This window comes from Symphodus melops (genome assembly GCF_947650265.1).
Source record: "Symphodus melops genome assembly, chromosome: 8".
Lineage (NCBI taxonomy): Eukaryota > Metazoa > Chordata > Actinopteri > Labriformes > Labridae > Symphodus > Symphodus melops.
The window spans coordinates 20,444,557-20,470,009 of record NC_136698.1 but is presented as its reverse complement, the minus strand read 5'-3'; the positions used below and the strand labels follow the sequence as shown (position 1 = coordinate 20,470,009).

General features: G+C 38.0%; 1 protein-coding gene and 1 long non-coding RNA gene across 2 annotated transcripts in view; both read right to left on the bottom strand.

Moving 5' to 3' along the window:
• Positions 1–19,922, bottom strand: part of LOC306828154 — a 22,087-nt gene extending 2,165 nt beyond the window's left edge. The window contains exons 1-4 of the long non-coding RNA XR_013779709.1: positions 19,823–19,922; positions 14,685–14,758; positions 9,597–9,670; positions 2,852–2,925 (exon numbers count right to left, since the gene is read on the bottom strand). This is a non-coding gene — a long non-coding RNA (uncharacterized lncRNA). The remainder of the gene's footprint in view (positions 1–2,851; positions 2,926–9,596; positions 9,671–14,684; positions 14,759–19,822) is intronic.
• A 410-nt stretch (positions 19,923–20,332) lies between these two features.
• On the bottom strand, positions 20,333–24,630 carry LOC306828527 (uncharacterized protein; the record flags this gene model as incomplete). The annotated part of the gene is made up of 7 exons (XM_079351044.1): positions 24,528–24,630; positions 24,204–24,396; positions 23,984–24,097; positions 23,371–23,424; positions 23,114–23,200; positions 20,968–21,076; positions 20,333–20,406 (listed from the first exon to the last, which is right to left on the bottom strand). Exons 1-7 carry the CDS (start codon positions 24,560–24,562, stop codon positions 20,333–20,335), a joined length of 666 nt encoding a protein of 221 aa, XP_079207170.1. The 5' UTR covers positions 24,563–24,630.
• Between the last annotated feature and the right edge of the window lie 823 nt (positions 24,631–25,453).

Sequence of the window (25,453 nt, the reverse complement as noted above, 5' to 3'; positions counted from 1 at the left end):
TGCTTAATTCGCTCGCTTACTAGCTTGTTTAGCGAATTAGCTCGTTAGCTCGACTACTTTTCAGCAACAGTAGACTTGAACTACATTTCTTCAAACCGAATAAAAATGTTATGTCACATTTTATGTATTTAACAGAAAGATTTAACACTTACTAATCACTTGCTAGCAGCTCCTTGCCAGTCGCGCTTCGTTCTCATCATTTCACCTGTACCGTGACGACAGCTGAGCTCTCGAAGCTATCGTCGGCACATGATACTCAACTTCCTGCGCACTTTCAAAATAAAAGTCTCACAAAGGAAGTCAGAAATTATTGTTCGGTATTTTTGTATAAATTCTGGCTAGCCACTACTTTAACCCTTAGATGCTCCAGTGCTTGGACCCTATACTCTTTCATAAGTGGGTCTGAAATGACCCTTATAAGAATAAGTGTGTTTTTATGCCATTTTTGTCATTTTGATTAAGAATAACCATCTGTATTATGGTTTGTATTATATTTTGGTCCACACATGACTGATGTCATATTTGAACTATGTTTATTTTTCACACTATAACAGATTTTGAATATTTTGTGTGTGTGCGTATGCAGAACTGAACTGATGAAAACTGCCTCTACCTCCAAATACTTACTGAATAGCAAACACATGCACCAAGAGAAACAAAAGCAGCAGAGGATGCACAAACATTCAGGTTAAATTGATGGGTCTGTGATGCAGATTTACTAAATATTTTAGCCCTCTGAACTCCGAGCTGCAGTTTCTGGGTGTTTTTATTGCTCCTGTTCTCATTTTAGCTCATTGTGGGTTAATTTTTCAATGCAATCTAAAGTCCTGCACCTCCATGGAAACAGAACAACCATGAAGAAGGAGAGGTTTCCGCATCCGTCACAGCACTGAAACTGCCCTCATAAAAATCACCAACGATTTCCTCACCGCAGCTGACACCAGACCTGTGCTGCTGAACTGCTGAGACAGAGAAGGGCCTGCAGTATGTGGATCAGAGTGACCTTCTCTCTTCACAAAGCCTGCTTGAGATACCTGTGCTACATGTTGTTCATCACTTGGACCTACTTTGTTCTCCTGCAAAGACTGAGCTGGATCACGTACTCTCTTCACCATGTCTGCATAACATACCTGTGGTACACATGATGACATTTGACCTTCTTGTTTCTTACTGTCAGGATCAGGTGCTGTGGCTGTCTTTACCTCCTCACTGCTCTGAGAAACTGTTACACACTTAACATCACCTGACTTCTTCCAGCGGAGGCTTTGGGCTTGAGATCTCTTATTCTTCCTTGGCATTGTGCTGTTTTAACTGTTTTATGCGTTAGCTGGTAATATGATACTGTAATAAAGTAACTTTTTCAAAGTTTTTATTTTAAATCTGGTGATGGATGAGTGATCCTGTGGTCTGCAGAAAGGGAACAGCCACTCCAAATGTTTCCCTGCAAGATGTCATTTATTTTATAGATCAAGTTATATCACAACAGAAAATCTTTAACAAATGAATTACTAAACTATGTTTGTGAAAATAACTGCTGTATCAATTAGTTTTACTTTTATGATTATTGACACAGATATCAACAAAAACTGATGAGTGTGAATCAATTTGCAATCAAACCTTTGATACAAACCAAACAGGTCTCCTCAGCAACAACGTTCAGGAACAACTACAGTTCTTTTATGTTTTCTTCTTTTTATTATTATCAAATTTCAGTCAAATTATTGAATTTATCTACAAGGATATATCAAATCAATCAAAGAACTAATGTCTGGCAGAAAAGACAAATTTAGAACTTCAATGGATCAAATTTGAAATAGAAGTAACTTATTAAATTTTGTAAAAAGAAATTGTTGTAGTTCAATAAAGTTTCTGTTTTTTATGTATTTTGTATCCAATAGAATACTGAATAAATGTTTTCAAATTAATGTGAAGACTTACAAAATGTAAGTTAATGCCAATAGCTATTCAGATTAACGACAGGAAAGAGTGAGAGAGAAATGTGAACAGAGAAATTTACAGACTTGTTAAACAGTTGGTACCAGTAACCAGTTTGACCAGGACAGTCAATGTCAAAATGTGTTTTCTATTGTATAACGGAAACTTTACAACTGTTTGCATTCTCAATAATAAGTGATTTCTGGCTGAGGCCAAATGGTAATAAGATGACTTTTAAAGTGTGTCATGACATCAAAATTATAATTCATGCACGTGAACTCACGTTTCAGGGTTTGGAAGGGAGGCTGTCAACAACGGTCTGCAGTTAAGAGAAGGAGACAGAGATATTTTATTTCACTGTAGAAACACCTCACAGCTCATTCAAACATCTTCAGGACCAGAATTCTTGTCTTTATTTCATATTATTTATTCATGTAAACTAAATACTTGAGGTGAACTGTAACGCCAAGCCAACACCTACTTCAATTAAGTTTAAACACTGACATTTAGTGGATCATATTTCCATTTTCTTGAGGAATTTGTTTTTAGGCAGCGAGTCAGTTTTGAAGACACTACTGAAATATAAATCAGTATATTATAATAATCATGTTGGTATCAAACATGTTACAATAGATCACAGAGAAAGGAAACAACAAGTGTCGCTCTAAAGTGTCTTTACTGTAAGGTCGTATTAATAATGATTCTCTCCTGGTGTATGATGACAGCTGTGGTTAAACTTTAAATTAAAGAAAAAAGGGAGAAATAAGAGAAAGAGAGAGAGAGAGAGAGAAAAGAGGGAGAGAGAAAAAAGGAAAAAAGAGGGAGAGAAAGAGAGACAGAGAGAAAGAAAGAAAGAGAGAGAACAAACAGAGAGAGTGAGAGAGAGAAATTGAGAGAGAGAGAGAAAAGTACTTACAAAGTCAAGAAACAGCAACAATCTAAGGATTTCCGGTCCAGCCTTGAAGAAGTCACCAGCCAACAGTGATCCCCCTGGAACACAGAAACAAACTATTATTTATACAACTTGGGTGAGGGCAAGAAAACACACAGAGAGAGAGAGAGAGAGAGAGAGAGAGAGAGAGAGAGAGAGAGAGAGAGAAAGAGAGAGAGACAGAAAAAAGAGGGAGAGAAAGAGAGAGAGAAAGAGAGAGAGACAGAAAAAAGAGGGAGAGAAAGAGAGAGAGACAGAAAAAAGAGGGAGAGAAAGAAAAAGAGGGAGAGAGAGAGAGAAAAAAGGGGGAGAGAAAGAAAGAGAAACATACATGATGAAAATTACACTAGGGCTGCAACAACGAATTGATTGAATCGATTCAAATCAATTCTAAAAATAGTTGGGAACTATTTCGGTGATTGATTCAGTCGGTCTCGATTTCTTGTCTTGTGCACGTTCCTGTTGAACACGCCTTCATCAGAAGCGTCTCACTGACCACAGCTCACTGGTCAGTGAGACACTTCTGATGAAGGCAAGAGACATCGCTGAAACTGTCAAGCAGAAAGTTAAAGAGCAACGTCTACTCTTACACTATATGTCTGAACAGAGAACCAAAAACACGTTGACTGTTCTCTACGGCAGGCAACATAACTCCCAAGAAGAGAGCTAGTCTTAGCCAGGAGCATGTGGACATGCTAACCTTTCTGCATTGTAATGCAAAGTCCATCCAGAATGAGAAGAGTACACAGGAGGACTGGAAGTTTAAACTGCAGTTCAGTCAGTTTAGAAATTCTTACACTATATTACACGTGTGCAGCAGCGCCGTCGCCTGCCATTTGTCCTTACTGTGTTAATAAATAAACGAATAATCTTATTCCAAGTCATTACTCCAAACCTCCCCACCCCACCCAAAAAAAAGAAAAAATCAACAGATTAATCGTCTATTAAAACAATCGTTAGTTGTAGCCCTAAATTACACAAAAACTGAAATGTTAGGTGATTTAGGATAAGCTGCAATCTTTTGCCAATTCAATGCACCCTAAAGTTTTGCAACAGATGCTAATGCGATAGTGATGGTATACGTTGACAAATCACATCAGATACCAACTTACCTTTCACTGCATTGATGAACTTCACCTCTAACTTGCATGTTTTGTCAGTCCTTGACACAACTTGCTGAATGGCATCTTTCAGTGGGCTAATCCGTGGTGGCATTTCAAACTGTAGGGGGAAAAAAAATTAAAATCAGTTTTCATTGGATTCAGTTTCCGTTTGAGCTCGATGAAAGTATTAACTATACAAGGTTTTTACAAATTCTTATGTCCAGATACTTCAAAATGAAAGGAATTTCATAATGTTAAGATTTCTTACTGTCCCAGGCTTATACCTCTGAAATTCCTTCAATTAATAGATGCCATTCAAATGTAAAACAAAAATGGGGAATCTGATATTTTGTGGTTTTAAAAACTTGTGACTGTAGTCCAAAACCTAAGTGGAATTATTTTAATTTACCTTACAGAATGGAAATACACACCCTAAGGAGCAGACACTTGTTTTTATTCCTGCTCACTATTTCCATTCCTGTCTGTATCATCCACCGCCTGCCTTATCATGCCAAGAGTTAAATGATTCATGGTTAATATCATTCTAGATTTAGTTGCAACTATGCTTCTCAGGTTTCTCAAGTATCTGGCACAATGCTAGTCTTGGTAGTAGCAACTCACTTTTTGCCATTTAGTTTAACCCTCGTCTTGTGTTAGCTTTCTGTTACCATCTCTTATGTTAACGGGTCGGTTTTGACCCATGTCTTAAATCAGCTGTAAAATACACTGAAAACAATTATCTATCATCCAATTTGTTTCTCATCTCTTGGTTACCTTGTTAGGCTTCCTTATCCATGAAAATATTGGTTTTAATATTTTTGGTGTGGGCCATTGGGCCTTTTTTTTTGTCAGTATACCCCTCGATTTCAATTTAAAAAAATGGTAAAATGAACCTCAAGAGAATTGTATAAATAAATAAAAGGTTGTTGTGTTACCTGATTATTACTGAGGGGTATTAGAACACATCTCTTAAATAAATTTGTTTTATTTATATTTTCATTTTAATAATTTTAACTATAGTAACATCTATGGTGTTACGGGTCAATTTCGACCCATGTATATTTACTATTATTTTTCCATTACTTGGTGGATGTGGGTCCACAACACAAATGCATTTTATGCAGATACATCGAGGATGTTGTAAAATACAACACCTATGGCCCTGGGTTGAACATCAGTGGAAGAAGCTGCACTCATGTGTCCCAGACATCCCTGATGGGGGCAAGCTTGTCAGATCTTGCTCTGGTTGTCAAATCTGAGGACTCTTGATATCATATGAAAGGTCTGAAGTGACATTGTTGCCTGGAAAATATTTCTACCTGTCGATGCATCCCAGAGACTATCAGTGGCCTTATTGCAGGATCTGTACACTCCAGCAAAAAAAAGAACACCAATATAAGCATCCAGGTATTCCTCATCCATGTCTTTCCACATGTTGCCATGGACTTTTTTTCCTTCAAGGTTTGTCATAGCAATGATGACTCTTTTTAGTGACAATGGCATCAATAGCTCAAAACATGTCTTGATGTCAGTGACTCTCGTCACAGCAAACCTTGAGATTCCAGGGGTCATTTTGATGACATTTGCAGCAGCTACCCTGCCATGTAAATCATGATGTAATGAGCTCCAACAGATCTCACCATTTTTGGACTTGAATCTTTCTGCAGGAGTAGCTTCACCACCGGTGACCTCCTCATCAGACTCATCACATGTGTCTGTGTCTTCTGGATGATACTCCACATTGTCTTCCTCCTCAGAAACCTGTTCATCCGTATCACTATGCTGCTCTGAGTCCACTCCCTCATTTTCAGCAAAAATATTATCCAGAACTTCTTTCACTGTAAATCTTTTTTTCATTTTTGCATGCTGCAAATTGGAGATGTGCACTCTGCAAGTCACCAACTCTATACTGAATTGACCTCATATGTCTGGAAATGCCTGTCGTTGTTTGTTTTGTTTTTGTACTGGATAACAAGGTAAAATGAGAATCCCCTAAAGCTCACATGATTGGGAGAGGAGTTGGCTGTCAGTGTGTGTTCAATTCTGGCTCTAATTATTGCTTTATAATCTTATTTTTATAACTGGGTCAAAACCGACCCTAACAACACCAAGGTCATAATTTTAACCAGAGCATTTTACAATTTAGTGAAAACAAAAAAAAATGTTTTATTTTGTTGAAATAGAGGTTCCTGACAAAGTCAAAAAGCCTTGATGCAAAAAAAAAAAGTTACGTGGTTCTTTTATGCATTTAAAAACTAAAACGGGTCGGTGCCGACCCTAACACAAGACGAAGGTTAAAACCGCTTTTTACCTGTTCACTGAGTTGCTTGGAGTGTTCATAGTGTAGTTCAATCAAGGAGTACTGATTCACCAGTGACTGGACCTTCCAGATTCAGGTGTCTTTATATTACAATCAATCAGACTGCACCCTCTTTACCTCCATGTTTTTTAACATGGAGGTAAAGCTGCGGAGTGTCAGTTTTGGACCTGACATTTTTGGGGGCTCGGCCACTGCATAATACTGCAATCGCTAAATTAATTACTTTGTAAATAATACCTCGCTTCACTTTGACAGGAGTCTATTTTTTAGTAAGCTGTTGTCCAAAAAAAGCCCATTTAAATTTAAAAGGCACTGTAACTGCTAATATGGACCATAGTCTAACTTACTTTCTGAGCATCTTTGCTTAACAAAGTCAAGCGTATAAATACGTCATCGAAAACTTGCATGATGCTAAATAAAAACGTGCTTAATTCGCTCGCTTACTAGCTTGTTTAGCGAATTAGCTCGTTAGCTCGACTACTTTTCAGCAACAGTAGACTTGAACTACATTTCTTCAAACCGAATAAAAATGTTATGTCACATTTTATGTATTTAACAGAAAGATTTAACACTTACTAATCACTTGCTAGCAGCTCCTTGCCAGTCGCGCTTCGTTCTCATCATTTCACCTGTACCGTGACGACAGCTGAGCTCTCGAAGCTATCGTCGGCACATGATACTCAACTTCCTGCGCACTTTCAAAATAAAAGTCTCACAAAGGAAGTCAGAAATTATTGTTCGGTATTTTTGTATAAATTCTGGCTAGCCACTACTTTAACCCTTAGATGCTCCAGTGCTTGGACCCTATACTCTTTCATAAGTGGGTCTGAAATGACCCTTATAAGAATAAGTGTGTTTTTATGCCATTTTTGTCATTTTGATTAAGAATAACCATCTGTATTATGGTTTGTATTATATTTTGGTCCACACATGACTGATGTCATATTTGAACTATGTTTATTTTTCACACTATAACAGATTTTGAATATTTTGTGTGTGTGCGTATGCAGAACTGAACTGATGAAAACTGCCTCTACCTCCAAATACTTACTGAATAGCAAACACATGCACCAAGAGAAACAAAAGCAGCAGAGGATGCACAAACATTCAGGTTAAATTGATGGGTCTGTGATGCAGATTTACTAAATATTTTAGCCCTCTGAACTCCGAGCTGCAGTTTCTGGGTGTTTTTATTGCTCCTGTTCTCATTTTAGCTCATTGTGGGTTAATTTTTCAATGCAATCTAAAGTCCTGCACCTCCATGGAAACAGAACAACCATGAAGAAGGAGAGGTTTCCGCATCCGTCACAGCACTGAAACTGCCCTCATAAAAATCACCAACGATTTCCTCACCGCAGCTGACGCCAGACCTGTGCTGCTGAACTGCTGAGACAGAGAAGGGCCTGCAGTATGTGGATCAGAGTGACCTTCTCTCTTCACAAAGCCTGCTTGAGATACCTGTGCTACATGTTGTTCATCACTTGGACCTACTTTGTTCTCCTGCAAAGACTGAGCTGGATCACGTACTCTCTTCACCATGTCTGCATAACATACCTGTGGTACACATGATGACATTTGACCTTCTTGTTTCTTACTGTCAGGATCAGGTGCTGTGGCTGTCTTTACCTCCTCACTGCTCTGAGAAACTGTTACACACTTAACATCACCTGACTTCTTCCAGCGGAGGCTTTGGGCTTGAGATCTCTTATTCTTCCTTGGCATTGTGCTGTTTTAACTGTTTTATGCGTTAGCTGGTAATATGATACTGTAATAAAGTAACTTTTTCAAAGTTTTTATTTTAAATCTGGTGATGGATGAGTGATCCTGTGGTAGAACTCGCAGTCTGCAGAAAGGGAACAGCCACTCCAAATGTTTCCCTGCAAGATGTCATTTATTTTATAGATCAAGTTATATCACAACAGAAAATCTTTAACAAATGAATTACTAAACTATGTTTGTGAAAATAACTGCTGTATCAATTAGTTTTACTTTTATGATTATTGACACAGATATCAACAAAAACTGATGAGTGTGAATCAATTTGCAATCAAACCTTTGATACAAACCAAACAGGTCTCCTCAGCAACAACGTTCAGGAACAACTACAGTTCTTTTATGTTTTCTTCTTTTTATTATTATCAAATTTCAGTCAAATTATTGAATTTATCTACAAGGATATATCAAATCAATCAAAGAACTAATGTCTGGCAGAAAAGACAAATTTAGAACTTCAATGGATCAAATTTGAAATAGAAGTAACTTATTAAATTTTGTAAAAAGAAATTGTTGTAGTTCAATAAAGTTTCTGTTTTTTATGTATTTTGTATCCAATAGAATACTGAATAAATGTTTTCAAATTAATGTGAAGACTTACAAAATGTAAGTTAATGCCAATAGCTATTCAGATTAACGACAGGAAAGAGTGAGAGAGAAATGTGAACAGAGAAATTTACAGACTTGTTAAACAGTTGGTACCAGTAACCAGTTTGACCAGGACAGTCAATGTCAAAATGTGTTTTCTATTGTATAACGGAAACTTTACAACTGTTTGCATTCTCAATAATAAGTGATTTCTGGCTGAGGCCAAATGGTAATAAGATGACTTTTAAAGTGTGTCATGACATCAAAATTATAATTCATGCACGTGAACTCACGTTTCAGGGTTTGGAAGGGAGGCTGTCAACAACGGTCTGCAGTTAAGAGAAGGAGACAGAGATATTTTATTTCACTGTAGAAACACCTCACAGCTCATTCAAACATCTTCAGGACCAGAATTCTTGTCTTTATTTCATATTATTTATTCATGTAAACTAAATACTTGAGGTGAACTGTAACGCCAAGCCAACACCTACTTCAATTAAGTTTAAACACTGACATTTAGTGGATCATATTTCCATTTTCTTGAGGAATTTGTTTTTAGGCAGCGAGTCAGTTTTGAAGACACTACTGAAATATAAATCAGTATATTATAATAATCATGTTGGTATCAAACATGTTACAATAGATCACAGAGAAAGGAAACAACAAGTGTCGCTCTAAAGTGTCTTTACTGTAAGGTCGTATTAATAATGATTCTCTCCTGGTGTATGATGACAGCTGTGGTTAAACTTTAAATTAAAGAAAAAAGGGAGAAATAAGAGAAAGAGAGAGAGAGAGAGAGAGAGAAAAGAGGGAGAGAGAAAAAAGGAAAAAAGAGGGAGAGAAAGAGAGACAGAGAGAAAGAAAGAAAGAGAGAGAACAAACAGAGAGAGTGAGAGAGAGAGAGAGAGAGAGAGAGAAATTGAGAGAGAGAGAGAAAAGTACTTACAAAGTCAAGAAACAGCAACAATCTAAGGATTTCCGGTCCAGCCTTGAAGAAGTCACCAGCCAACAGTGATCCCCCTGGAACACAGAAACAAACTATTATTTATACAACTTGGGTGAGGGCAAGAAAACACACAGAGAGAGAGAGAGAGAGAGAGAGAGAGAGAGAGAGAGAGAAAGAGAGAGAGACAGAAAAAAGAGGGAGAGAAAGAGAGAGAGAAAGAGAGAGAGACAGAAAAAAGAGGGAGAGAAAGAGAGAGAGACAGAAAAAAGAGGGAGAGAAAGAAAAAGAGGGAGAGAGAGAGAGAAAAAAGGGGGAGAGAAAGAAAGAGAAACATACATGATGAAAATTACACTAGGGCTGCAACAACGAATTGATTGAATCGATTCAAATCAATTCTAAAAATAGTTGGGAACTATTTCGGTGATTGATTCAGTCGGTCTCGATTTCTTGTCTTGTGCACGTTCCTGTTGAACACGCCTTCATCAGAAGCGTCTCACTGACCACAGCTCACTGGTCAGTGAGACACTTCTGATGAAGGCAAGAGACATCGCTGAAACTGTCAAGCAGAAAGTTAAAGAGCAACGTCTACTCTTACACTATATGTCTGAACAGAGAACCAAAAACACGTTGACTGTTCTCTACGGCAGGCAACATAACTCCCAAGAAGAGAGCTAGTCTTAGCCAGGAGCATGTGGACATGCTAACCTTTCTGCATTGTAATGCAAAGTCCATCCAGAATGAGAAGAGTACACAGGAGGACTGGAAGTTTAAACTGCAGTTCAGTCAGTTTAGAAATTCTTACACTATATTACACGTGTGCAGCAGCGCCGTCGCCTGCCATTTGTCCTTACTGTGTTAATAAATAAACGAATAATCTTATTCCAAGTCATTACTCCAAACCTCCCCACCCCACCCAAAAAAAAGAAAAAATCAACAGATTAATCGTCTATTAAAACAATCGTTAGTTGTAGCCCTAAATTACACAAAAACTGAAATGTTAGGTGATTTAGGATAAGCTGCAATCTTTTGCCAATTCAATGCACCCTAAAGTTTTGCAACAGATGCTAATGCGATAGTGATGGTATACGTTGACAAATCACATCAGATACCAACTTACCTTTCACTGCATTGATGAACTTCACCTCTAACTTGCATGTTTTGTCAGTCCTTGACACAACTTGCTGAATGGCATCTTTCAGTGGGCTAATCCGTGGTGGCATTTCAAACTGTAGGGGGAAAAAAAAATTAAAATCAGTTTTCATTGGATTCAGTTTCCGTTTGAGCTCGATGAAAGTATTAACTATACAAGGTTTTTACAAATTCTTATGTCCAGATACTTCAAAATGAAAGGAATTTCATAATGTTAAGATTTCTTACTGTCCCAGGCTTATACCTCTGAAATTCCTTCAATTAATAGATGCCATTCAAATGTAAAACAAAAATGGGGAATCTGATATTTTGTGGTTTTAAAAACTTGTGACTGTAGTCCAAAACCTAAGTGGAATTATTTTAATTTACCTTACAGAATGGAAATACACACCCTAAGGAGCAGACACTTGTTTTTATTCCTGCTCACTATTTCCATTCCTGTCTGTATCATCCACCGCCTGCCTTATCATGCCAAGAGTTAAATGATTCATGGTTAATATCATTCTAGATTTAGTTGCAACTATGCTTCTCAGGTTTCTCAAGTATCTGGCACAATGCTAGTCTTGGTAGTAGCAACTCACTTTTTGCCATTTAGTTTAAAACCGCTTTTTACCTGTTCACTGAGTTGCTTGGAGTGTTCATAGTGTAGTTCAATCAAGGAGTACTGATTCACCAGTGACTGGACCTTCCAGATTCAGGTGTCTTTATATTACAATCAATCAGACTGCACCCTCTTTACCTCCATGTTTTTTAACATGGAGGTAAAGCTGCGGAGTGTCAGTTTTGGACCTGACATTTTTGGGGGCTCGTCCGGGCTCGGCCACTGCATAATACTGCAATCGCTAAATTAATTACTTTGTAAATAATACCTCGCTTCACTTTGACAGGAGTCTATTTTTTAGTAAGCTGTTGTCCAAAAAAAGCCCATTTAAATTTAAAAGGCACTGTAACTGCTAATATGGACCATAGTCTAACTTACTTTCTGAGCATCTTTGCTTAACAAAGTCAAGCGTATAAATACGTCATCGAAAACTTGCATGATGCTAAATAAAAACGTGCTTAATTCGCTCGCTTACTAGCTTGTTTAGCGAATTAGCTCGTTAGCTCGACTACTTTTCAGCAACAGTAGACTTGAACTACATTTCTTCAAACCGAATAAAAATGTTATGTCACATTTTATGTATTTAACAGAAAGATTTAACACTTACTAATCACTTGCTAGCAGCTCCTTGCCAGTCGCGCTTCGTTCTCATCATTTCACCTGTACCGTGACGACAGCTGAGCTCTCGAAGCTATCGTCGGCACATGATACTCAACTTCCTGCGCACTTTCAAAATAAAAGTCTCACAAAGGAAGTCAGAAATTATTGTTCGGTATTTTTGTATAAATTCTGGCTAGCCACTACTTTAACCCTTAGATGCTCCAGTGCTTGGACCCTATACTCTTTCATAAGTGGGTCTGAAATGACCCTTATAAGAATAAGTGTGTTTTTATGCCATTTTTGTCATTTTGATTAAGAATAACCATCTGTATTATGGTTTGTATTATATTTTGGTCCACACATGACTGATGTCATATTTGAACTATGTTTATTTTTCACACTATAACAGATTTTGAATATTTTGTGTGTGTGCGTATGCAGAACTGAACTGATGAAAACTGCCTCTACCTCCAAATACTTACTGAATAGCAAACACATGCACCAAGAGAAACAAAAGCAGCAGAGGATGCACAAACATTCAGGTTAAATTGATGGGTCTGTGATGCAGATTTACTAAATATTTTAGCCCTCTGAACTCCGAGCTGCAGTTTCTGGGTGTTTTTATTGCTCCTGTTCTCATTTTAGCTCATTGTGGGTTAATTTTTCAATGCAATCTAAAGTCCTGCACCTCCATGGAAACAGAACAACCATGAAGAAGGAGAGGTTTCCGCATCCGTCACAGCACTGAAACTGCCCTCATAAAAATCACCAACGATTTCCTCACCGCAGCTGACACCAGACCTGTGCTGCTGAACTGCTGAGACAGAGAAGGGCCTGCAGTATGTGGATCAGAGTGACCTTCTCTCTTCACAAAGCCTGCTTGAGATACCTGTGCTACATGTTGTTCATCACTTGGACCTACTTTGTTCTCCTGCAAAGACTGAGCTGGATCACGTACTCTCTTCACCATGTCTGCATAACATACCTGTGGTACACATGATGACATTTGACCTTCTTGTTTCTTACTGTCAGGATCAGGTGCTGTGGCTGTCTTTACCTCCTCACTGCTCTGAGAAACTGTTACACACTTAACATCACCTGACTTCTTCCAGCGGAGGCTTTGGGCTTGAGATCTCTTATTCTTCCTTGGCATTGTGCTGTTTTAACTGTTTTATGCGTTAGCTGGTAATATGATACTGTAATAAAGTAACTTTTTCAAAGTTTTTATTTTAAATCTGGTGATGGATGAGTGATCCTGTGGTAGAACTCGCAGTCTGCAGAAAGGGAACAGCCACTCCAAATGTTTCCCTGCAAGATGTCATTTATTTTATAGATCAAGTTATATCACAACAGAAAATCTTTAACAAATGAATTACTAAACTATGTTTGTGAAAATAACTGCTGTATCAATTAGTTTTACTTTTATGATTATTGACACAGATATCAACAAAAACTGATGAGTGTGAATCAATTTGCAATCAAACCTTTGATACAAACCAAACAGGTCTCCTCAGCAACAACGTTCAGGAACAACTACAGTTCTTTTATGTTTTCTTCTTTTTATTATTATCAAATTTCAGTCAAATTATTGAATTTATCTACAAGGATATATCAAATCAATCAAAGAACTAATGTCTGGCAGAAAAGACAAATTTAGAACTTCAATGGATCAAATTTGAAATAGAAGTAACTTATTAAATTTTGTAAAAAGAAATTGTTGTAGTTCAATAAAGTTTCTGTTTTTTATGTATTTTGTATCCAATAGAATACTGAATAAATGTTTTCAAATTAATGTGAAGACTTACAAAATGTAAGTTAATGCCAATAGCTATTCAGATTAACGACAGGAAAGAGTGAGAGAGAAATGTGAACAGAGAAATTTACAGACTTGTTAAACAGTTGGTACCAGTAACCAGTTTGACCAGGACAGTCAATGTCAAAATGTGTTTTCTATTGTATAACGGAAACTTTACAACTGTTTGCATTCTCAATAATAAGTGATTTCTGGCTGAGGCCAAATGGTAATAAGATGACTTTTAAAGTGTGTCATGACATCAAAATTATAATTCATGCACGTGAACTCACGTTTCAGGGTTTGGAAGGGAGGCTGTCAACAACGGTCTGCAGTTAAGAGAAGGAGACAGAGATATTTTATTTCACTGTAGAAACACCTCACAGCTCATTCAAACATCTTCAGGACCAGAATTCTTGTCTTTATTTCATATTATTTATTCATGTAAACTAAATACTTGAGGTGAACTGTAACGCCAAGCCAACACCTACTTCAATTAAGTTTAAACACTGACATTTAGTGGATCATATTTCCATTTTCTTGAGGAATTTGTTTTTAGGCAGCGAGTCAGTTTTGAAGACACTACTGAAATATAAATCAGTATATTATAATAATCATGTTGGTATCAAACATGTTACAATAGATCACAGAGAAAGGAAACAACAGGTGTCGCTCTAAAGTGTCTTTACTGTAAGGTCGTATTAATAATGATTCTCTCCTGGTGTATGATGACAGCTGTGGTTAAACTTTAAATTAAAGAAAAAAGGGAGAAATAAGAGAAAGAGAGAGAGAGAGAGAGAGAGAAAAGAGGGAGAGAGAAAAAAGGAAAAAAGAGGGAGAGAAAGAGAGACAGAGAGAAAGAAAGAAAGAGAGAGAACAAACAGAGAGAGTGAGAGAGAGAGAGAGAGAGAGAGAGAAATTGAGAGAGAGAGAGCAAAGTACTTACAAAGTCAAGAAACAGCAACAATCTAAGGATTTCCGGTCCAGCCTTGAAGAAGTCACCAGCCAACAGTGATCCCCCTGGAACACAGAAACAAACTATTATTTATACAACTTGGGTGAGGGCAAGAAAACACACAGAGAGAGAGAGAGAGAGAGAGAGAGAGAGAGAGAGAGAGAGAGAGAGAGAGAGAGAGAGAGAGAGAGAGAGAGAGAGAGAGAGAGAGAAAGAGAGAGAGACAGAAAAAAGAGGGAGAGAAAGAGAGAGAGAAAGAGAGAGAGACAGAAAAAAGAGGGAGAGAAAGAGAGAGAGACAGAAAAAAGAGGGAGAGAAAGAAAAAGAGGGAGAGAGAGAGAGAAAAAAGGGGGAGAGAAAGAAAGAGAAACATACATGATGAAAATTACACTAGGGCTGCAACAACGAATTGATTGAATCGATTCAAATCAATTCTAAAAATAGTTGGGAACTATTTCGGTGATTGATTCAGTCGGTCTCGATTTCTTGTCTTGTGCACGTTCCTGTTGAACACGCCTTCATCAGAAGCGTCTCACTGACCACAGCTCACTGGTCAGTGAGACACTTCTGATGAAGGCAAGAGACATCGCTGAAACTGTCAAGCAGAAAGTTAAAGAGCAACGTCTACTCTTACACTATATGTCTGAACAGAGAACCAAAAACACGTTGACTGTTCTCTACGGCAGGCAACATAACTCCCAAGAAGAGAGCTAGTCTTAGCCAGGAGCATGTGGACATGCTAACCTTTCTGCATTGTAATGCAAAGTCCATCCAGAATGAGAAGAGTACACAGGAGGACTGGAAGTTTAAACTGCAGTTCAGTCAGTTTAGAAATTCTTACACTATATTACACGTGTGCAGCAGCGCCGTCGCCTGCCATTTGTCCTTACTGTGTTAATAAATAAACGAATAATCTTATTCCAAGTCATTACTCCAAACCTCCCCACCCCACCCAAAAAAAAGAAAAAATCAACAGATTAATCGTCTATTAAAACAATCGTTAGTTGTAGCCCTAAATTACACAAAAACTGAAATGTTAGGTGATTTAGGATAAGCTGCAATCTTTTGCCAATTCAATGCACCCTAAAGTTTTGCAACAGATGCTAATGCGATAGTGATGGTATACGTTGACAAATCACATCAGATACCAACTTACCTTTCACTGCATTGATGAACTTCACCTCTAACTTGCATGTTTTGTCAGTCCTTGACACAACTTGCTGAATGGCATCTTTCAGTGGGCTAATCCGTGGTGGCATTTCAAACTGTAGGGGGAAAAAAAAATTAAAATCAGTTTTCATTGGATTCAGTTTCCGTTTGAGCTCGATGAAAGTATTAACTATACAAGGTTTTTACAAATTCTTATGTCCAGATACTTCAAAATGAAAGGAATTTCATAATGTTAAGATTTCTTACTGTCCCAGGCTTATACCTCTGAAATTCCTTCAATTAATAGATGCCATTCAAATGTAAAACAAAAATGGGGAATCTGATATTTTGTGGTTTTAAAAACTTGTGACTGTAGTCCAAAACCTAAGTGGAATTATTTTAATTTACCTTACAGAATGGAAATACACACCCTAAGGAGCAGACACTTGTTTTTATTCCTGCTCACTATTTCCATTCCTGTCTGTATCATCCACCGCCTGCCTTATCATGCCAAGAGTTAAATGATTCATGGTTAATATCATTCTAGATTTAGTTGCAACTATGCTTCTCAGGTTTCTCAAGTATCTGGCACAATGCTAGTCTTGGTAGTAGCAACTCACTTTTTGCCATTTAGTTTAAAACCGCTTTTTACCTGTTCACTGAGTTGCTTGGAGTGTTCATAGTGTAGTTCAATCAAGGAGTACTGATTCACCAGTGACTGGACCTTCCAGATTCAGGTGTCTTTATATTACAATCAATCAGACTGCACCCTCTTTACCTCCATGTTTTTTAACATGGAGGTAAAGCTGCGGAGTGTCAGTTTTGGACCTGACATTTTTGGGGGCTCGTCCGGGCTCGGCCACTGCATAATACTGCAATCGCTAAATTAATTACTTTGTAAATAATACCTCGCTTCACTTTGACAGGAGTCTATTTTTTAGTAAGCTGTTGTCCAAAAAAAGCCCATTTAAATTTAAAAGGCACTGTAACTGCTAATATGGACCATAGTCTAACTTACTTTCTGAGCATCTTTGCTTAACAAAGTCAAGCGTATAAATACGTCATCGAAAACTTGCATGATGCTAAATAAAAACGTGCTTAATTCGCTCGCTTACTAGCTTGTTTAGCGAATTAGCTCGTTAGCTCGACTACTTTTCAGCAACAGTAGACTTGAACTACATTTCTTCAAACCGAATAAAAATGTTATGTCACATTTTATGTATTTAACAGAAAGATTTAACACTTACTAATCACTTGCTAGCAGCTCCTTGCCAGTCGCGCTTCGTTCTCATCATTTCACCTGTACCGTGACGACAGCTGAGCTCTCGAAGCTATCGTCGGCACATGATACTCAACTTCCTGCGCACTTTCAAAATAAAAGTCTCACAAAGGAAGTCAGAAATTATTGTTCGGTATTTTTGTATAAATTCTGGCTAGCCACTACTTTAACCCTTAGATGCTCCAGTGCTTGGACCCTATACTCTTTCATAAGTGGGTCTGAAATGACCCTTATAAGAATAAGTGTGTTTTTATGCCATTTTTGTCATTTTGATTAAGAATAACCATCTGTATTATGGTTTGTATTATATTTTGGTCCACACATGACTGATGTCATATTTGAACTATGTTTATTTTTCACACTATAACAGATTTTGAATATTTTGTGTGTGTGCGTATGCAGAACTGAACTGATGAAAACTGCCTCTACCTCCAAATACTTACTGAATAGCAAACACATGCACCAAGAGAAACAAAAGCAGCAGAGGATGCACAAACATTCAGGTTAAATTGATGGGTCTGTGATGCAGATTTACTAAATATTTTAGCCCTCTGAACTCCGAGCTGCAGTTTCTGGGTGTTTTTATTGCTCCTGTTCTCATTTTAGCTCATTGTGGGTTAATTTTTCAATGCAATCTAAAGTCCTGCACCTCCATGGAAACAGAACAACCATGAAGAAGGAGAGGTTTCCGCATCCGTCACAGCACTGAAACTGCCCTCATAAAAATCACCAACGATTTCCTCACCGCAGCTGACGCCAGACCTGTGCTGCTGAACTGCTGAGACAGAGAAGGGCCTGCAGTATGTGGATCAGAGTGACCTTCTCTCTTCACAAAGCCTGCTTGAGATACCTGTGCTACATGTTGTTCATCACTTGGACCTACTTTGTTCTCCTGCAAAGACTGAGCTGGATCACGTACTCTCTTCACCATGTCTGCATAACATACCTGTGGTACACATGATGACATTTGACCTTCTTGTTTCTTACTGTCAGGATCAGGTGCTGTGGCTGTCTTTACCTCCTCACTGCTCTGAGAAACTGTTACACACTTAACATCACCTGACTTCTTCCAGCGGAGGCTTTGGGCTTGAGATCTCTTATTCTTCCTTGGCATTGTGCTGTTTTAACTGTTTTATGCGTTAGCTGGTAATATGATACTGTAATAAAGTAACTTTTTCAAAGTTTTTATTTTAAATCTGGTGATGGATGAGTGATCCTGTGGTAGAACTCGCAGTCTGCAGAAAGGGAACAGCCACTCCAAATGTTTCCCTGCAAGATGTCATTTATTTTATAGATCAAGTTATATCACAACAGAAAATCTTTAACAAATGAATTACTAAACTATGTTTGTGAAAATAACTGCTGTATCAATTAGTTTTACTTTTATGATTATTGACACAGATATCAACAAAAACTGATGAGTGTGAATCAATTTGCAATCAAACCTTTGATACAAACCAAACAGGTCTCCTCAGCAACAACGTTCAGGAACAACTACAGTTCTTTTATGTTTTCTTCTTTTTATTATTATCAAATTTCAGTCAAATTATTGAATTTATCTACAAGGATATATCAAATCAATCAAAGAACTAATGTCTGGCAGAAAAGACAAATTTAGAACTTCAATGGATCAAATTTGAAATAGAAGTAACTTATTAAATTTTGTAAAAAGAAATTGTTGTAGTTCAATAAAGTTTCTGTTTTTTATGTATTTTGTATCCAATAGAATACTGAATAAATGTTTTCAAATTAATGTGAAGACTTACAAAATGTAAGTTAATGCCAATAGCTATTCAGATTAACGACAGGAAAGAGTGAGAGAGAAATGTGAACAGAGAAATTTACAGACTTGTTAAACAGTTGGTACCAGTAACCAGTTTGACCAGGACAGTCAATGTCAAAATGTGTTTTCTATTGTATAACGGAAACTTTACAACTGTTTGCATTCTCAATAATAAGTGATTTCTGGCTGAGGCCAAATGGTAATAAGATGACTTTTAAAGTGTGTCATGACATCAAAATTATAATTCATGCACGTGAACTCACGTTTCAGGGTTTGGAAGGGAGGCTGTCAACAACGGTCTGCAGTTAAGAGAAGGAGACAGAGATATTTTATTTCACTGTAGAAACACCTCACAGCTCATTCAAACATCTTCAGGACCAGAATTCTTGTCTTTATTTCATATTATTTATTCATGTAAACTAAATACTTGAGGTGAACTGTAACGCCAAGCCAACACCTACTTCAATTAAGTTTAAACACTGACATTTAGTGGATCATATTTCCATTTTCTTGAGGAATTTGTTTTTAGGCAGCGAGTCAGTTTTGAAGACACTACTGAAATATAAATCAGTATATTATAATAATCATGTTGGTATCAAACATGTTACAATAGATCACAGAGAAAGGAAACAACAAGTGTCGCTCTAAAGTGTCTTTACTGTAAGGTCGTATTAATAATGATTCTCTCCTGGTGTATGATGACAGCTGTGGTTAAACTTTAAATTAAAGAAAAAAGGGAGAAATAAGAGAAAGAGAGAGAGAGAGAGAGAGAGAAAAGAGGGAGAGAGAAAAAAGGAAAAAAGAGGGAGAGAAAGAGAGACAGAGAGAAAGAAAGAAAGAGAGAGAACAAACAGAGAGAGTGAGAGAGAGAGAGAGAGAGAGAGAGAGAAATTGAGAGAGAGAGAGCAAAGTACTTACAAAGTCAAGAAACAGCAACAATCTAAGGATTTCCGGTCCAGCCTTGAAGAAGTCACCAGCCAACAGTGATCCCCCTGGAACACAGAAACAAACTATTATTTATACAACTTGGGTGAGGGCAAGAAAACACACAGAGAGAGAGAGAGAGAGAGAGAGAGAGAGAGAGAGAGAGAGAGAGAGAGAGAGAGAGAGAGAGAGAGAAAGAGAGAGAGACAGAAAAAAGAGGGAGAGAAAGAGAGAGAGAAAGAGAGAGAGACAGAAAAAAGAGGGAGAGAAAGAGAGAGAGACAGAAAAAAGAGGGAGAGAAAGAAAAAGAGGGAGAGAGAGAGAGAAAAAAGGGGGAGAGAAAGAAAGAGAAACATACATGATGAAAATTACACTAGGGCTGCAACAACGAATTGATTGAATCGATTCAAATCAATTCTAAAAATAGTTGGGAACTATTTCGGTGATTGATTCAGTCGGTCTCGATTTCTTGTCTTGTGCACGTTCCTGTTGAACACGCCTTCATCAGAAGCGTCTCACTGACCACAGCTCACTGGTCAGTGAGACACTTCTGATGAAGGCAAGAGACATCGCTGAAACTGTCAAGCAGAAAGTTAAAGAGCAACGTCTACTCTTACACTATATGTCTGAACAGAGAACCAAAAACACGTTGACTGTTCTCTACGGCAGGCAACATAACTCCCAAGAAGAGAGCTAGTCTTAGCCAGGAGCATGTGGACATGCTAACCTTTCTGCATTGTAATGCAAAGTCCATCCAGAATGAGAAGAGTACACAGGAGGACTGGAAGTTTAAACTGCAGTTCAGTCAGTTTAGAAATTCTTACACTATATTACACGTGTGCAGCAGCGCCGTCGCCTGCCATTTGTCCTTACTGTGTTAATAAATAAACGAATAATCTTATTCCAAGTCATTACTCCAAACCTCCCCACCCCACCCAAAAAAAAGAAAAAATCAACAGATTAATCGTCTATTAAAACAATCGTTAGTTGTAGCCCTAAATTACACAAAAACTGAAATGTTAGGTGATTTAGGATAAGCTGCAATCTTTTGCCAATTCAATGCACCCTAAAGTTTTGCAACAGATGCTAATGCGATAGTGATGGTATACGTTGACAAATCACATCAGATACCAACTTACCTTTCACTGCATTGATGAACTTCACCTCTAACTTGCATGTTTTGTCAGTCCTTGACACAACTTGCTGAATGGCATCTTTCAGTGGGCTAATCCGTGGTGGCATTTCAAACTGTAGGGGGAAAAAAAATTAAAATCAGTTTTCATTGGATTCAGTTTCCGTTTGAGCTCTATGAAAGTATTAACTATACAAGGTTTTTACAAATTCTTATGTCCAGATACTTCAAAATGAAAGGAATTTCATAATGTTAAGATTTCTTACTGTCCCAGGCTTATACCTCTGAAATTCCTTCAATTAATAGATGCCATTCAAATGTAAAACAAAAATGGGGAATCTGATATTTTGTGGTTTTAAAAACTTGTGACTGTAGTCCAAAACCTAAGTGGAATTATTTTAATTTACCTTACAGAATGGAAATACACACCCTAAGGAGCAGACACTTGTTTTTATTCCTGCTCACTATTTCCATTCCTGTCTGTATCATCCACCGCCTGCCTTATCATGCCAAGAGTTAAATGATTCATGGTTAATATCATTCTAGATTTAGTTGCAACTATGCTTCTCAGGTTTCTCAAGTATCTGGCACAATGCTAGTCTTGGTAGTAGCAACTCACTTTTTGCCATTTAGTTTAAAACCGCTTTTTACCTGTTCACTGAGTTGCTTGGAGTGTTCATAGTGTAGTTCAATCAAGGAGTACTGATTCACCAGTGACTGGACCTTCCAGATTCAGGTGTCTTTATATTACAATCAATCAGACTGCACCCTCTTTACCTCCATGTTTTTTAACATGGAGGTAAAGCTGCGGAGTGTCAGTTTTGGACCTGACATTTTTGGGGGCTCGTCCGGGCTCGGCCACTGCATAATACTGCAATCGCTAAATTAATTACTTTGTAAATAATACCTCGCTTCACTTTGACAGGAGTCTATTTTTTAGTAAGCTGTTGTCCAAAAAAAGCCCATTTAAATTTAAAAGGCACTGTAACTGCTAATATGGACCATAGTCTAACTTACTTTCTGAGCATCTTTGCTTAACAAAGTCAAGCGTATAAATACGTCATCGAAAACTTGCATGATGCTAAATAAAAACGTGCTTAATTCGCTCGCTTACTAGCTTGTTTAGCGAATTAGCTCGTTAGCTCGACTACTTTTCAGCAACAGTAGACTTGAACTACATTTCTTCAAACCGAATAAAAATGTTATGTCACATTTTATGTATTTAACAGAAAGATTTAACACTTACTAATCACTTTTGAGCAGCTCCCTGCCAGTCCTCTCCGTTCTCATCATTTCACCTGTACCGTGAGCTCTCGAAGCTATCGTCGGCACATGATTCTCAACTTCCTGCGCACTTTCAAAATAAAAGTCTCACAAAGGAAGTCAGAAATTATCGTTCCGTATTTTTGTATAAATTCTGGCTAGCCACTATTAAAGTAGTCGCTAGCCAGAATTTATACAAAAATACTCCAGTGCTTGGACCCTATACTCTTTCATAAGTGGGTCTGAAATTACCCTTATAAGAATAAGTGTGTTTTTATGCCATTTTTGTCATTTTGATTAAGAATAACCATCTGTATTATGGTTTGTATTTGATTTTAATATGTTTAACAGCACCGAAATAGAAATAGAATAGAAATAATACAGTGTGTGTGTGTGTGTGTGTGTGTGTGTGTGTGTGTGTGTGTGTGTGTGTGTGTGTGTGTGTGTGTGTGTGTGTGTGTGTGTGTGTGTGTGTGTGTGTTTGTGTGGACATAAACAGCTGTTCGGCTGATTGACAGCTGAACGTGATCAGCTGATGTCACGTCATGTGACGCTGTCGAGGAAAGGACGTCTCATGTGTCTTAAAGCTGATTTCCTCGGTCCTCTCTCCTCGGCTTCGTTTCCTCCATCCTCTCTGGTGGGCGGGACTAAGACGCAAATGGAGGAGACAACTCGGAGGACACTCGGGGCAAATAAGGGACTTGGGATTGAGCCCAAGTCACATACTCAAATGACTGCAGACTCTCTCTGATTCAAGTGTAGCTTTTAAGTAGAGGGAAGTCTCCAGTAAACTGGTCCATACATTATAATCATTTCAGACACAAACACAGCACATGTAAACATTATGAGTCTGATAGTAAAAACAGAGACTATTAGAAAACTTACCTTACCTTTTTAAAACTGGGTTGCTGCCCGTGTTCTGGACTCAGCTCACTGTGGCTAAGAGACACAGGTGAGTCCTCTGTCTCCATCACACACTAAAGAACAAACAATGATACATGAGAGGAAGCACAATGACATTTCAATAGAGTTCTCACTATCACTATTAACCTCAAACGAGGGCACAAAATCACTGAAGTGCATCCTGAATAGTTTTAACTCTTACAGACTAAGATGACTTAGAAATCATTCAAGCATGTTGACTCACCTGATCAGGATGTCCAGCCTCAGACACTCTGGGAGACGTGTCCACGTCAGCAGGCTGAGAGGAGACAGGGAGCGGTTAAAAAATACCAAGTAACAGTGCAGAAGTTATGACATAATTATCAAGAGGTCAAATGTTTATGTGATTCATCTGATTTCATGCTTCAGAAAAAGCACCAAATGAAACACTTGGAGAATAGTTCTGGTAGAGGACGGGTCCAGGAAATGAAAATAGTCCTGATTAGTGCTTTATTGAGAAGATAATTATAGACACAAATCTAAAACCCATGAAGTTCACTAACAATGAAAGAATGTAAACAACTGACAGTGGACCATATAACATTTGTGGACCAAATAAAATATATAAATATGAATAGATGATCTGAAGTTTTTACTAAAGAAGATAAAGCACACGGCTGTTTAGGCGTTTGAAAGCACACGTATGATAAGTCAAGTGTTTAATGTGAGTAAAGCACATGTAGGGTAGATATCTAACACAACCAGGTACGAGTGTTTACCTTTCATCACAGCATTGTGCCAGCTTCATTTGTCATCATTATTATTAAAACATAGTTATGAGCTGTTCAAGAGCACTCTGAAGCTCTACTTATATTCACCTTTTTAAAGAGTTCCCCACAGTCCTCTGTGGCTGTAGACGTGCCCCCCTCAGAGGTCAGCTCAGAGGTGGATGTGTCACCACGCTGCTCAGTGGACGACTCCTCACCACACTCCTGAGTGTTGAAAAACAGCAGATTCATTGTAAAGCATTCAGCCTTATTTCCCTCCTTTGTTTCCCTCTGAACAATGATCACTTTCAGCACATGTTCATATAATCACCTGTCCTCTCCAAGGCCAGTCCGAGTCACCATAGTCATAGGTGATCTCCTCTCCTGGCTCGATGTCTCGTCTTGCAAACAGACACAGATGGGGCTTCCCTTCTACATTTAGGTGCTTCATTTTAGCGTTTGGGTTGATGTGGTCATCGTTGACCAACCTTCCAAGTGACTCATCTTCTTTTGCTGCATCAACACTTCAAATACAAACGATCAATATTAAATACATGCATGTGTATATTTTCTGGATTAAGAGCCTATTAAGATCTGGACTATCAAATGCTCTGTGTTAAGTCACTGACATAAAGCATTGAGTTTTAATACATACCACCAAAATGTTCCATTATGGCGAAACTCAAACATGAAGACCTTCAGCTTGTTGTGATAAACTCGCTGTCTCCTCTCACATTCTTGTTTGCTTATTAGTTCACCACGATACTCCCAACAGGAAGTCTCCTTTTTCAAATGGAGCACAAGCAAAGACGCCCCACCCTGTTAAAACACAAACACAAGTGATGAAGTCAGGAGAAACAGGACATTTTATAAGGCCAACAGTCCTTAGTCAGACCTATCTTACCCTTAAAAGAGCTGATGAACCTGACATCGAGGTCCCCTTTGTCCTTCCCAGACGCAATACAGGTCCTTGCATCTTCCTTTGGGTTTAAACGCCTCCGCCTCTGCATTCCTGTGTGTACTGTAACCCTATGTGTCCAGAGACAGAGGGAGGGTTAACATAATCACCTGGTACACAGAGACATAATATTAATAACTACATTTATATAGCACCTTTAAAAGCATGCATCAATGTGAAAGCTCACTACAGTAAAAATGTGATTTCCACACAGAAACTTTACATTTTACAGTTGTCTTGCACGCATGCATTATGTGACTTAAAATTAATTTTTAGGGACTGAGTTGAATTTTGATATCACAATGTATAATATTAGTGAAGTTTATTCCAGTGTCTTTACAATCTTTACACATTTTCTGCTGATGGAAACGTTACATTGTGCCTACTCACAATCATTTAGGGACATTGTTATTTACATGAGTGCTTTTTCTATGTGGTCTGAATTCTAATTAAATAAGTAATAGTATATAACAGCCCAACAATAGAGACAATAACAAAGATAGCCCTGGCAGTGGTGCAGCGTCATCATCCATGAACACGGAAACACGCAGTCCTGCTTCTAGCTCAGCAGGTAGACAGGTAAAGGGCCACGCGGAGCCGTCATCACGTGCACGTAGGTGCGC